General features: G+C 37.7%; 1 protein-coding gene across 2 annotated transcripts; it reads right to left on the minus strand.

Moving 5' to 3' along the window:
* Positions 1 to 1732: 1732 nt before the first annotated feature.
* On the minus strand, positions 1733 to 14229 carry LOC143846152 (uncharacterized). Of its 2 annotated transcripts, XM_077354568.1 has the most exons (8): positions 14095 to 14229; positions 13904 to 13999; positions 13539 to 13671; positions 9190 to 9293; positions 4930 to 5101; positions 4662 to 4793; positions 4350 to 4569; positions 1733 to 3696 (listed from the first exon to the last, which is right to left on the minus strand). In XM_077354568.1, the coding sequence occupies exons 2-8, from the start codon at positions 13933 to 13935 to the stop codon at positions 1892 to 1894; spliced, it is 2598 nt and encodes an 865-aa protein (XP_077210683.1). In that variant the 5' UTR covers positions 13936 to 13999; positions 14095 to 14229; the 3' UTR covers positions 1733 to 1891. The 2 variants fall into 2 exon arrangements, with proteins under 2 accessions (XP_077210683.1, XP_077210684.1); XM_077354569.1 differs by lacking the exons at positions 13904 to 13999; positions 14095 to 14229 and adding an exon at positions 10723 to 11109 and having other exon boundaries at positions 13539 to 13672.
* Between the last annotated feature and the right edge of the window lie 238 nt (positions 14230 to 14467).

Consider the following 14467-nt stretch of genomic DNA (forward strand, 5'->3'; position numbering starts at 1 on the left):
TTGAGGCCAACTCCCTACCTGAGGAGCCATTTTTCCAACCCGACCCCGACAGGACCTGAGGGAACCTTTTTTTTTTTAAATCAACCCGAACCCGAGTTTTTAAGCTTAAAAGAAACATTGGGTTTCACTCAGGTCGGGTTGCCCAAACCCGACCCGATTTTTTTTCAGGTTGAACCCGACCTGAGTTGCTCACCTACTAGAAAAGTCCAGAGGGGGGGGGTGCGTCCCATCTAGCCACCTAATTACGTTAAGAGAATCGCCCTGCACAATGAGATAATCCACACATCCTCTCATCATCAGTCTGATGCCTTCAAATGACATTTCAACCCCCTTCCGGCATTTCCAACCCTTCTAGATTGTCGTTTCGGCTGCCATTCCACCTTTTATCGGTTCTCTTTTATTCCATTTTCAGGAAAAAAACAAACATAACGGGGGGAAATATCATCATCTCTTTTCTTCATCACTGATTATGTGGGAAGAGAGATGTTCCTCTTCTATTCATCACTCTTTTTTCTTCTTTATCAACAATCTACTCTCCACCACTCAACTTCTGCATGGAATTGATTCCTTGTATGATGATGTATCCCACATTCCCACTCAATACACTTAAATGGTACACTAAAAACACCTAGTTTTGAGTCTTTTGACATTGAGATTGCTTGCTCTTTCCTCTTTGCCACCACCACCACAAAATAAAATTAAGAAGATCAAATAAAATTAAAACACAAGGGCCCACCCACTTCTCTTGGAGAGGTGGGACCACTTTAATTTGAAACGGTGAGACTTCAATTGAAATTTGATTTAAGACTTTCAATTGAAATTACAAGGTTCTGCAAAAGGCCTTCCTCCAAAGTGACCAACTTACACTCAGAAAATTGGGGCTCATACAAAGGTGGGTAGAAAGGCTAGACTTCTTAAATTGTTAGCTGAGTTTGATGTCCTGTTTTGATTGCAGAAATTTTCTGGAAAAGTTTGGAAAGGAAAAACTTTTCTAGAATTTCCTGTTTTTTCATTGTTTGATTATGCGTGGAAAAAAAAACTTGAAATTTGCTGAGAATTTCAAGGGCACTCTCGATCATTTCTACGTGTTATTTTTTTTTGTTATTTCCACTACCTGTTGGATCATTTCAGGAGTGGTTCATCTGGAGATCTCGAAGCTTTTATGAACTGATTGAAATGCCATGGTTATGGCTGTCATGCTCATACTTTGACAGTGCAGTCAGTGTAGTTTGGAGAAAAGGTGCAAAAGAGTCACTTACAGGGACATTTTCATCATTTCAGTTTATATGAAACTCCATCTATTCAGATTGGATGATATGTTTAGGAAGGTCTCAAAAATGTATATTGGATTAAAAACTGCAAACAGCTAAACAACCAAGAATTCTCTTTACAGTGTAACTGAGAATATCCAAAACACCTGCCCAATGAATACATGGCGTGACTGAGAAAATTATCCTCTAAACAGAAAGTATGTCGACTCGAATAGCTACTCTATCAGACAGGCATATTTAGAAAGAAAAGGAAACACTGAGCGAAAAAGTTACACGGCGATCATGATTTAAGTAAAACGCAGTAAATGTAAATGAGATAAATAATGGAAAAGAAAAATAATCAAAGTGTATTATAAAACGATGTAATTAAAAAAAAAACAACTCAAAACTCAAATATTAGTTACAAATCTCGAATTAAATATCCAAATGTTAAACATTTGTAAGCATGTGAAGATGTGATGGGTAATTTAAACATCAATTCAATCACATAATCTTAAAACTCGAAAGACTATGTTACATATCAACCTATGGTTTTCAATCCTCAGATAAATCATCTGATTATTACAATATGCTCAAAAAGCATACGCAAGTATAAAAAAAAGTAGTACTGGCAGCAAGCGCTAGCGTCGATTTGTTCGGAGCGACTCCATGTGAGCACTCAGGGTGTCATAGTCGGGAAGTTTCGGGTGAACATGGCTCAAACGTTTGAGCGAGTTCTCTCTTGATGTTGAAACCCCACTAGATGGCTTTGGACTTTCACTTGTTCCTGATATCACAGTGTTGGGCTTCCGCATAGATGGGTGCTCAACTGCTGAACTTGGTTCAGATGACTTAACAGTCTCTTTTGGTAGTGAAATTCCAGTCTGCGGCAGAGGCTTAGATGGTTGTGCAACTGCTGAAGACATTGAATTCTCTTTATTTCTTAAGATTACTTTCTGGGTTACAGGCTTGGAAAAGGAGCTTGGTGCAGAGGTTTTGCTTCCCACACCAAAATCATGGGCATTTGATGCTTCTGAACAACCAGAAACTCTTGAAAAGCTACCTGTTGGAGTCTCGGAAGGAGAATCCCTTGCCCTGCGAGACATGCCACCTCGAAAGCCTTTACTGCCAATAATGTTTTGTGATTCGTCAACATCATTATCAGGCTCAAAATAAGTTTTTAGGTTTTTTGAGCTCAATTCCTTGTGAACATTTATATACGGTTTCTGATTGTAAAACTCCTGATTACCAATATTTTGGCGTGACTGTAACTCGTCACCATCATCACTATCTGAATCAAAATAAGTTTTTGAGTTGCTTGAGCTCAATTCCTTATGACCTTTTAAATGTGATTTCTGACTGTACAAATCCCGACCGTGAGCTTTGGATTGTGCCGAGGTCTTCTCCAAGGGGAAAACTGGTTTCTCAATGATGTTGGGAGTTTTGCCCACTGTTTGTTGTATGGATGGAAGTGAAGTATCACCAGACGGCCCCCTTATGTAAGGTAGATGACTGAAACTCTTGTTCCTGAGACCACCTCTCAAGCTTTCAAAGTTCAACTCACGCTCACTTTCATGACTCAATCCATTCCCACTTTCATGGCCCAAGTCATTTGAAAATCTCGTATCTTTACCTATTTTCAAGGTTTCAGGAAACTGAGCGGGGGGCTGGGCCTTTGTGACAAAATGTAGGGGTACACTGGAGCTGTCTCTCAGAAGAGACCCACTTCTTTGTTGTTTGGAACTCCAAGGATCTATGTTTGATGAGAGACGAGAAGATAAATTTATTCCTTGAGTTGGAAAATAAGAATCTGAGTGTTTCCCATTATTATGACTCCCTATATCCAAATAACCCTCACTATCTGAATCTGGTTCATCAAAAACTGCAACAGGATAATTACTGAAACTAGATTCCTTAGTCCCTGCTTGAGTTTTGCCTTGCTCAGTACCAATTGAGAAATTCCCAGTAGCATCATTTTCATATTTTCTGGTTGGATAGGAAACATCATCATAATTGACAGAACTCGCACTGGTGTGAGAAGAGGCAGGCCAGCTAGATTGTTTTTTGATGCTCCGTTCACCATGAAAATCACCCTTCCCATTATTTCTCTGATGGTTTAGGTTGATGGTTTCGACCTCAGACGAATTTTTTCGAGAAAATCTGTCTATGTTTTGGAGATTGGCCACTGATGTGTCATTAGCAATGGAACTTAAATTGGACTGAGAGGAAAAAGACCTACTAGATCTCTTGACACTTCCTGTAGAGTTCTGTCTTGAGAGTTCAGCAGCAGCCCTAGCAGCGAAACTTGCTATCTCTGCAGATTCAGCAGCTGCCTGTGCGGCAGAAGTGGCGTCCTTGAATTCCATATTCCAGTTCTGCCTATTCAAATAAGTATTCTCACCCTCAGAAAATGAATCTCTAAACTCTCCCCATTCAGTTCTACTTTCTGCATAAAACATGAAACAAGTGCAATCTTGTATGGATCAGGGATATTAAGGGCATTCTTCCAGTAGATTCCAAAAATGGAACAAATGGTCATCTATGTTGCATTGACTCTTTGCCCCCTATGCCAAATCCGTGTCGACACAACTCGACACGTGAATCGGATATGGATTCATGTGGGACACCTGGATTCTTGTAGTAGCCTTGTCCCGCACGAATTGTGCTTTTTTTTCGGGAGAAACCAAGACATCGTGGTCTCTTTTAAAATGTGAATCCTTTATAGTTTTCCTTTAGACGCGTTTTCTTCTTGACTTTTTTTTATATATATATAAAAGCACAACCCGTCCTCTAAATAAAAACCCTAGCGCCATAATCGTCCACCCTTGAACATCAACCTCCTTCCCCCTTCATCTTCTACTCTCTTAATAAAAACCCTAACGCCTCGACACTCTGCCCTCAATTATTTTCACAATTATATAGTTAATTTTTTAAATTTTATTTAATAAAAATTACTGAATCCATGAATACTAGTTTTTAGGGTTTTCCGAGTCTGACACCTTGAATCCGTGTTAGATCCTAACACTCGAATCCGAATCCATGCAACACATATGGTCATAAAAGAAACACCAGTAAAGATTGCAATTCATGATTCCATACCTGAAACTCTCTGTTCAGGACGAGAAGTGGTAGCAATGGAGGTAGTATGCGTATTTGTGTTTACAGAATGAAAGGTGTCAGAACTTGGTGATGATCTACGTACATCATAATCAGAGAATTTCGTAGAAGGTTGGCGCTTTGGGCTATGGGGAGGTTGGAACTGGACACTAGGAGATTCCACAGACATTTTACTGGCGCTCGTAAATTTACTTGGTCCATTCTGCTCAATGAGAGTTAGAAGCTTAGATCAACCTATCATTCTATCAGGATTCCAAGAAATAAAAAGTTGAAATCGTAACTTAAATCTTTTACCAGCAAGTCCTCAGAAGGCTCCGTGAGCGCTCCAGGAGGGTCCCATTTGACATTATGTTCTTGGGCAATCGCAGTCAAAATCTTGATTTTTGTTTCACCATCAGGTGCCTTTGCAGAAAGCTTCTCAATGATCTGCAACATAACATTGTGAAATCACAACAAAATAAAAACAAGTTAATTTTAAACCTCTAACTAGCTGTCAAAAGTTAACTTCCTTGAACACTTGACAAATTTTAATTGAAATAGAAAGTTGCATAATGTTACTAACCGTATGGTTAACACCGCTGTCAGGTCGAAGTTCAAGAGCGGCAGCAATAAATTCTTTCCCATACTTTGCAAGGAAATGCTTGCGAGCTTCCATGAGTTCTGGTATGTCCGCACATCTTGGAGAAGCAAATATTACACTGGATATCGCGTCCTTCAAGTCAATGGGACAGTTCCTGAAGAGAAGACATGCGAGCACTCAATAGAAAGCAGATTTGCCAACCCAACCGACATTTTATACTAAAATTTATTAACCAAAGCTTGAAGCAACCATATTGGTCTCGTAACAGATGATTTTTAGGGGTTCTGTGTTTTCTTACAAATGCAAACCGAAACCCTTTTCCACCTTTTTGCCATTTTTTTCTTAGTGATCAAATGTAATATGAGCAATGTTTAGGTGATTGCGCGCATCCATAGGGATTAGTCCCACCCTAAAATGGGGTGGGGGATACCCTCAACTCAACTAAGCCTTTGTCCCAAACTAGTTGGGGTCGGCTAATGATTCTTTAGAAAATTTTCATGAAGAAGGGGATGGGGGATACCCTGTGCCATAAAAAAATGTAATATGAGCAAATCCCACTACTAAAAATTGATAGAATCAATCATCAAAAACACAAATTTTTGTATGTTTCATGGAGCTGGGGATTTTCTCTATTTGAGGTAAGAAATCGAATCCACTTGCGACTGTCTCCCCCTCTTGGACAATTTCAATCGCCGAATTAGCAATCGGAAAGGAAGGGATCAGTAGAGGGGAATATAGGCCCACTGGTGATGGGTGGAGTGCAACTCCACTCGCTCATAAGCACGGAACGAGCCCTTAAAGGATAGTCCTTTGAGTGTCGTTGTGAGAACTCCACGAGCAACAAGGAAATTCAATAGAGATGGAATGCGGAATACATATGGTGAGCTACAACAATGGTTAAAGAACCTAACATAGCTAGGTTAAGAGATAATAGAGCATGCCATGACGTTGTTAGGATCTCATAAAGGCCGGCGGAGGCAAACTTCGGTTGTTCGTCATTGGAAACTTAGTCAAACAATGGATGCTAAAACCCGTTCATGATTGGGCTATGGAGGTCCTGCGCACCATCCCTATGGAGAGTTAGGAACAACGTATCTCTTTATGATAAACGGATCCATTTTGCAAGTTCGTTATTACGGTTAGTTCCTACAAAGGATCGGACTAATGATGTATACAACACTTGAATTATCGATGTAGGTGCTACATAGTTGGTTCTCATCATTCAGAGACTACGAGCTGTTTAAACTGCTGTTCTTATGGTAGCCCCCTCCCCTTCCCTTTCCGCTCCTCTCGCTTCTCCTTCCAGCTGCTTCTTAACAATCTAGGTTTTTAGGCATGAGGGCTGACCTTCCGAGCTTCTGTCTCACCTCCCCTGCCCCTTTTGGGGGCCTGGTTGGAGCTTGCTTGGTCTCTTCATTTCATTCAAGTGAGTTCGTCCCACGGCTTCAGATCAGGTAGAGGCATCACTAGGTAGTGGGTGGGACGAGTGTTTCATTACGTCTCCTAGAGAACAAACCTGCACCTGTCTTGATACATTCGGCTACTCATCCAGAGAAACCCTTTGACGATAGCACCCTCAAAAGTCTTGGCTGCAACCACTCCGTACTCTATTGTAAATCTCTTTTTTTGGAAGGGACGCCATAAAGAACCCTGCAGGGTAGTGCAGTAAATCAACAAAACATCCCCTTTTTATTCGCTCTTCCGGAACCGGTACAGAAATGGGTGCTTTTTATGCGTTGCTGACCTTAGTTACTGGAGGGTTTCAGGGAAGACCAATGTGGGGCACCTTTCGGGTGTGGGATGCTCGTTTAACCTCGGTATTCATCTCGTTCGTTATTTACCTGGGTGCTAGCCCAACTCTTTTTAGGAAAAACAACTTCGTGCGGTCTCTTAGTCAACTACCTGAAAACATTTTAATAGGTCACTCAAGGTTAACACCCTCCTCCACCATCAAGGATTAGTTGCAGATCATAAAAAACATGGATAATCATGTGAAAATGCACTTTTCTGTAAGATTTGAAGAGATTAGAAGCTTATTGGGGATTTCTTTTTCTTTTTCCCTTTTTTTACTACTGATTTACATTTGTTGATATATGTTTGGTTCTTTGATTCAATGTTTGATGCTTTTGCAAGTTTTTGAGACTAAATCTATGAATTTGTGTATCTATTTGCTTTATTTCCCTTCATTTATTTATTTTTAATATTTTTTTCATTTTTATAATTTCATATTTGTTTTCATTTAATATAAGTTGACTTTTATCTATCGTTGAGCTTGATCTATATATTTTTTAGTCTAATCCACACACCTATTAAATTTACTAACTAGACCATGCTTTGTGTTGTTTTATTATATTAACGTATTTCGTATTAATCTTTTATGTTTGATATTTGACGTTCATTGACCAAGATCATGTCTGAAAACATGTGCTTGCTCTTTATTTTTCTCTTCATTTCTTATTCTTCCGTTATTCTCAATTACCGATGCACTTCATTATAATTACTTTCAATTGTTTTCTTTGTTCGTACTCTTTTTTTTACTATTAATTTATTTTTATTTTTTTTTCTCCTTGTATTTTTGTTCAATGTGCCATCAATGTAAAATTAACAATAGTACTGTATTACTTTTGTATAACTGTACACACTACCTTATGTTGTATCACTTATGGGGTTGTGTTAGTCTATAACTATTACATTTTGTTCATTTCATTGTTTTTTCATTTGTTTCGACACTTGTAGTTAAACTAGCATACAAAAGCATTGGCAAGATAGCTTCAGCAGAACTCTAGAAATCACATTAAAATTACCAAAAAAAATATTAAAAAAAAAAACTATGCCTAGGAAGAAATGGGTTCCATACCCATGGCGAGTCCGGAGAGAACCAGGTAGCTGATTATGTTTGCAAAACCTTCTACTAGCAGATTGAAAGAAATGATATGATACAAGAGAAAATAAATGGGGAGACCTGAGAAGTTGTAAATGGGTAAGAGAGAAAATTAACCCAAAATAGAAGGGATTTGAAAAAGGAGCGAAAGATTGACCTCTGATGTGGTAGGACACCATTTGGTCCGGTGATGGCGAATGTTATGATCTAGGCCTAAGATGGGAAAGATGACAAAGATCAATAAAGGAGCAGATAAAGCTGGTGGCAATGAAGAATCCTACATCTTTTTTGTCCTTTACTCCTTTTCTTTTTCAAAGTGTTATGAGTATATGGCATATGTGAGTTTGCCTTCATTACCTTGGTATTACCCGCATCAAATCACATCTGACCTTAGATAATGATGAGATCCAGCCTAGTTGAGAGCCATGTTATTCTTTATGTTACATGAAGCATTTACATGAGACTTTCTAGATTAGGTTTATTTTTGTTTTTGCTAGGATGTATTTCAATTTTTGTACATTTTATCCTCCTAGATGTGCGGGCTGGTCATGTGGTGACCAGAGTTTTTTGCATCTCCAACATTCTACTGTCCTCTTAAAGTTGCCGAAAACACATATGAAGCATTTCCAATCTCCCATCCTGCCTTCCTTTCTCTGGGTTGCTGCCCTTTATATCTTCTCCCTCTTCTACTTCGACCACATCCCACCTTCCTTCTCCTCCTGGGGTTACAGGTGCTCCTGCACTTCTTCCAGGACCCCCTAAAGTTCCTTCTCTGCTACCTGAAGCTCCTAATTTGTATTCGAGATTTTGTAGTACTCAAACTTTATTTTCTAACTGAAAACTGAAAAGCTGAAAGCAATATATGTAATTTGATTCTTGACTTTTTTTTAAAAATAATTATTTTGTTAAAAATCTCTTTTATATTTGTCAAAAAAATTCACTTATTTAGAGCAAAATTCTGAATAATGTGATCGGCTAAATCAAGGACTCAACTAAATCTAAAGTTTTTTTTTTTTTAAAGATAAATCTAAAGTTGTTTTACCCTCAGACATTCATCGAGTCAGTCAAGTTCTAAGTCCCTAAACCTTGATTGTGAATTTCTCACACAGATTATATAAGAACAGGATTTCTGATTTAAAACTGCCCAAACAAATAAGTCCATTACGCTTTTCATTAGCAAGTCCCGGTTTTCAAACCAAATGGAATGAAGAATCGGCTCAACTACAGGGAAAAAAAACTACATAGAAATATGAAGGAACATATTTACAGATTTATTGTAAATGGATCTCAACAAAAGCCGACAATATCAAGATCAGAAAATATAAATGCAATATAAAAATCAAAATCACACATATACATACTTTTGTGATTCCATAATTGGCAAGTGGGCTACAATGAGTTCACAATATATTTCAATGAAATCATAAGCTGCCAGTGTCTTCTCTTCCCTTACTACATGTTCAACCTGAAATGCAAAGAAAAACTTGATCACATGCACCGATGGGGACAGCATCAATTCTGCAATGTAGGCTCAATTAAATACCAAGGCAAGCACTTCCTTTAGATATTAGATGTTTATAGTTCATCCTTAAAGCGACCAATTACAAAAAATGGAACATACCAAAATAGATGGTACCAATATCTCAAGTACTCCCATAGTGACTAGTTACTCCTATAGTGAAAGCACATGAGCTAGAATATGTATGAAAAATTTGAATAAAAACATTCAAGCAAACAGCTCTGTACCAAATCTATTTATAACCCCTATCTATGCACAGGAATGGGCACAACAGTTATAGTAGGAAGTAATATCTATATGTATAAACAAGGGTTGCTAACACTCTAACAGTGATTAGACAGTAGTATTTCAGAAGCAACTCACTCGAAGGCCAAGGTAAATAACTACACATTGATTCAAAGAATCATTGAAAATCTAAGAAATGTTGGAAAACTATAGATAAAAGTAGGATTCTTCCATTTACTAGACCAAGTGATCAACAACTTGAGAAGTTGTTAAGAGCTCACCCATTGTTTATAGACAGGTGCTCAATTAGGGCCAAAACTGCTAACTTGACCAAGTTCCGAGTTAAGATGTGGGTTTGAACGTTGGTTAGCACAAATTACAACACTTGCAAATAATGTGAAGTATATGGAAAAAAGACGCAAAGGTGGTTGCCGGGATCTAAATTCATTATAACTATAGGATGTAATCCTGATTTTCAAACTGTTCAAACATAAAGATTTTGCAAGAATTTGTGGGTGTTGAGTTTCATAATGTAGAATACTTCTTTTTTTAAAGGAATTTATTTTTCATAAAGTAGAATATAATAGTTAAATACAAACACAACCCATTTAATCCAAGTAAGATCAACAGAAACCATTGAACATCATAAATATTATATAATACAAATACTAGTGTTGGCAAGATCAAACTTCAAACCAGTGTTTAAGCTTCGAAGACCCAGACTCAGACATAGAATTACTCCTCCTGTGGCCCTAGCTACTCGATTCATTCAAGTCAATGGTTTTCCATAGATGGTACTAATGAATTTTTCTTCAATAGGCCAAGTGTATCATTTTCTTGATCAGTTTTTCTGAGTTTTTAATTGACTTGATCAGGCCAAACCAGGTTGACACAACCGAGTCAATGATTGAGTAAACAAGATTTTTAAACATTTGGTTCAAAGAGTTGAATGATTGGAAGATTGCAAGCAACCGACTAGCCGAAATGCAAATTCTACAAAGAAGACAGAGACCATGATGAACTGTAACATCCTAGCATAGCAGCTCCAAGATCTGCCAGAAATTACGAACAAATTGATTTCTAGTAACACAAGCCATTAAAATCATAGATCGAAAGGATGTACAACAAATATGCCTCAACATGGACTCACCAATAGCCATTGCTACCATGGAGGTTGTTGTCATAGCCAACAAGCACAAACGCCCCAAAAGTTGGAGTAATGGCTCCCTCTGATCGCACGAACACAAAGGATTTGGAAGAACAATTCTTTCTTTCTTGATCCAAGCTAGAAGGAGTGAGGAACTTTTCAAAGGAGAGAACTTGAGAGAGAATTTGGGAAAGAGGAATTGGGAAGGAGAAAACGTCCAAAGATTTTTCTCTCTTCTGCCAAAGCCACTACCCTCTCGCCTTCAATATTAACCCCCACCAATGCACTTAGTATACGCTCAAATTGGATGCTAGCTCAAAACAGTTCAATATGCACATCAAAGTCCTTCCATCAACTTAAATCCTTCAATAATATCCAATCTTTTCTCTCCTGAAAACAATATGCTTAAAGCCTCACGCACAATCACAAAAGAAAAGGGAAAAATGGATCCATTTTAATCTATGTTTCATGAATCCGGGCACGAGTGTCGGATCGGAATCAGTGAGTCAGAAAAAAACAAGATTCATGGATTCAAATATATTAATTAAATTAAAAAATAAATGTCTTCCAAAATATATATAAAAGCAGTCTATCATGAAGTGATGAAAAATTGACAAAGAACAAATACAAATATTCATTCATTCAAACTAGAAAATTACAAAGCAATAAACATAAACACACCAAAATTCATTAATTCGAAATTTTTAAAAATAAAAACATAACTTGCAACCATGGACAAACTGAAATTTTGGCAAAAATCTGGTACCAAAAAAAAAAGCAGTATTTTATTATTTACCAAATTTTGGCCGAAATTTCAGAAAAATACAATTTTTTTTTAAAAAAAATTGAATTTCTCGAGAAATCCGAATTTTGGTTTCGGTCCCAACCAAAATCCGAAATTTCGGATTTCGGATTTTGGATGAAATTTAAAACCATGCTTGTAACCCAACTCGAAATCCTCTAAGATAGTTGTTGGAAGGTTTCCAACCAAAAGCAGAAAGAAAACACATCTGTCTGTAATTTTCACTGCAAGAATTTCTAGCAACATTCGGACCATCAATTAGCTAAAATTCAAATCTAGTAGAAAATCCAGTTGCAAAGGCGAAGACTTTGTTGGATTAGTTTGCAACATCCAAAATCTGATCAATGACACTGATAAAATGTGATATACAGATCAGGGACTTGGTGATGATTATACACTGTACTATCATCACCACATCTATAAGGACTAGGCCTATCTTTCCAATGTATCCTAAGATTCAGGTTCTGTCTTTGGACCTGATAGCATGATATCTGCCACCAAGACTTAAGGGAACTCATTCAAGCCTCCCACGACCACCCATGCATCTCATAACACCTTTGAGGTGCTCTACTTGTTCAATACAATTCTTTTGGATGATGGTCATGGTTGAAGTCATGGACATCGTCCAGGTTGCAACCAAGATTTCGTTAGTATCAACAGTAGCAGCACCTATATCTGCAACAGCTTCATCATTTTTAGGGTACCATGACCAGGTGCCTACCTTGCTCGATTAGCACAAGGTGGCCCCCTAGCGTGCTCAGGGAGGCCTTCTTCCAACCCCAACTCAATACTTTCCTCGAGCTACAAGCACTTAGGCTCCCTATGCTACTGCCCTACCGGTTCAGGGATACTATTATTGTTTGTATTTACAAATGTGGCAATACAACAAATGAAGAAGGTTCCAGACATAGCAAGGTTTACAAGTTAAATAATTGAAGATAGCCAGCTTGGAAAGCTAAGGAGAATTCAGCTAATGTCAAAAGGAGAGGAAAATAATTCAACAACTCAAATTACATCTACTCTTCAAAATTGGTTGTTCAGATTCTACCCACTGTTCAAGAAGTTAATAGATAAGTAACAAACTGATTAGGGCAATTCTCATTTGTTCAAGGGGCAATCCCCTAATACGTGGCCATCAGATTATAAGCCCTAGAATACTGGTGTTTTTATCAGTTTAGATAAGTTTTTTTTTTTTTTTCAATTTCTCTGCATCAAACATCTGTTCAATCCACTGATTAATGACCAAATCACTGATTTCATAACAGAATCGCGGCTTTTCTAACACAGCTATGAAGTCATCATTAGAATCACGACATAGTGACACTCAGACACAAACTACTCATATAGTCATATTCACATTGGACTGATGCTTGATTCAGAGAGAAGACATTTTAAGATCCTAAATTACGCAATCGCACAGAGAGAAAAATTAGGTACTCATAACTACAATCCAAATATAAGAAAAGAAAATAACTCTACAGGGCCATTTTGATACGTGGAATTTAGAATCTTGGATTTCCTCAAAATCATAGATGGGATACGAGAGAAGGAGACCAGCCATCATTTTCTGCTTTCTCGCCTTTCTTTCCGTCAGCAACAGAGTAGGAGATCATCCATGTTTTAGAAATCTCAAGATGGGGTAAAGATTTCTAAAACCTGGATTTCTTACTTAAAATCCAAGATTCTAAAGGGAATCGAAACGAAGTGTCTCCTTCTTCTTTCGTCTCCCATCCAAGATTTTGTGGAAATCCAAGATTCTAAAATCCGAGTATCCAAGTGGTCCCTACGATTAAGAATCTAAATGCATCTCGACAAGGTTCAAACCCTGTTCAAACGCTCAACAAGCATTCAAAAAAAAAAATAATAATCAGAAATTGTAATAGTTAACTTAATCAAAAACTCAACTCAACTCAACTAAGCCTTTGTCCCAAACCAGTTGAAGTAGGCTAATGAATCAAACAGAACCAAAAAAAAAAAAAAAAATTAATTTTGATAGTTGGATTGAAATAACACAAACTCGAATCATCGCTGTCTGCTCCTGGCCTGACTCAAGCAACTTAGCCAAATCCCTCTTCATCTGCTTCAATTGGACTGCCCTTTTGTTCTTTAGAAGCTTTATACGAGCGACAGCAAGCTTCAAAGAGATCTTGCTGTTGCCACAACCAATTCAAGTAAATAAAAACAATTCAATAGGCAATCAAATAATCCCACAACTAAACTAAAAATTGAACAATGAATAACAAAGAATACCAGCAATTCAACCAAGTTCTCCATTAAAAACTTGAAGAATTTACAATTCTAATGCAAGATATGATGAAATTCTGATTGTTACAGAGAAAAAAAAAAAAAACCTAGGGTTTATAGAATCAATGAAGATTTTACCATTTCCCGGCTTTGAAGCTTCTAGATAGCATTTTGTAAGCAAATTCTTCTTCTTCTTCAGATCGTAATGTTCTCGAATGGAATTATGGTGATTTTCTGAAGTTTAAAGATATAAGTTATGTCGGAAGAATCAAGGGGTTTTAAATTTATTCGATTGGATTTTTCGATGATTGTGTGAGGAAGAAAAGTACCTGACGAGAAGTACCGAGGCTACTTGTTTTAGGAAGATCGAAGGGTTCTGTGATAGGGAGATTGTAAATTCGCACCCACTCTAGGATGAATCGCTCCCATCTCAAGTTCTTTGACGTCAAAAGGCGTGAAGTGGGGTGAATCATCCTACTGGGGGTGAGAATTTATCACAACCCAAATCCAATACTCCTAGCAAAGACGAGCGAAGAGTTAGGCAAAAGTACGTTGAGTAAATTATCCTGGACCCAACTCCAAGATTCTTCTTTGGGAAGATTCTATACGGTGTATGCGCATGAAGTCCAGTACTTGTCAAGAGGTATTGTGGGGTCCACTTCTTAGGATGATCCAAACCGTTCATTGTCTGGGCCATAACGT

Source organism: Tasmannia lanceolata, unplaced genomic scaffold, assembly GCF_043159265.1.
Source record: "Tasmannia lanceolata isolate RefF3 unplaced genomic scaffold, GAP_Taslan_0.1 ptg000015l, whole genome shotgun sequence".
Taxonomy (NCBI): Eukaryota; Viridiplantae; Streptophyta; class Magnoliopsida; order Canellales; family Winteraceae; genus Tasmannia; species Tasmannia lanceolata.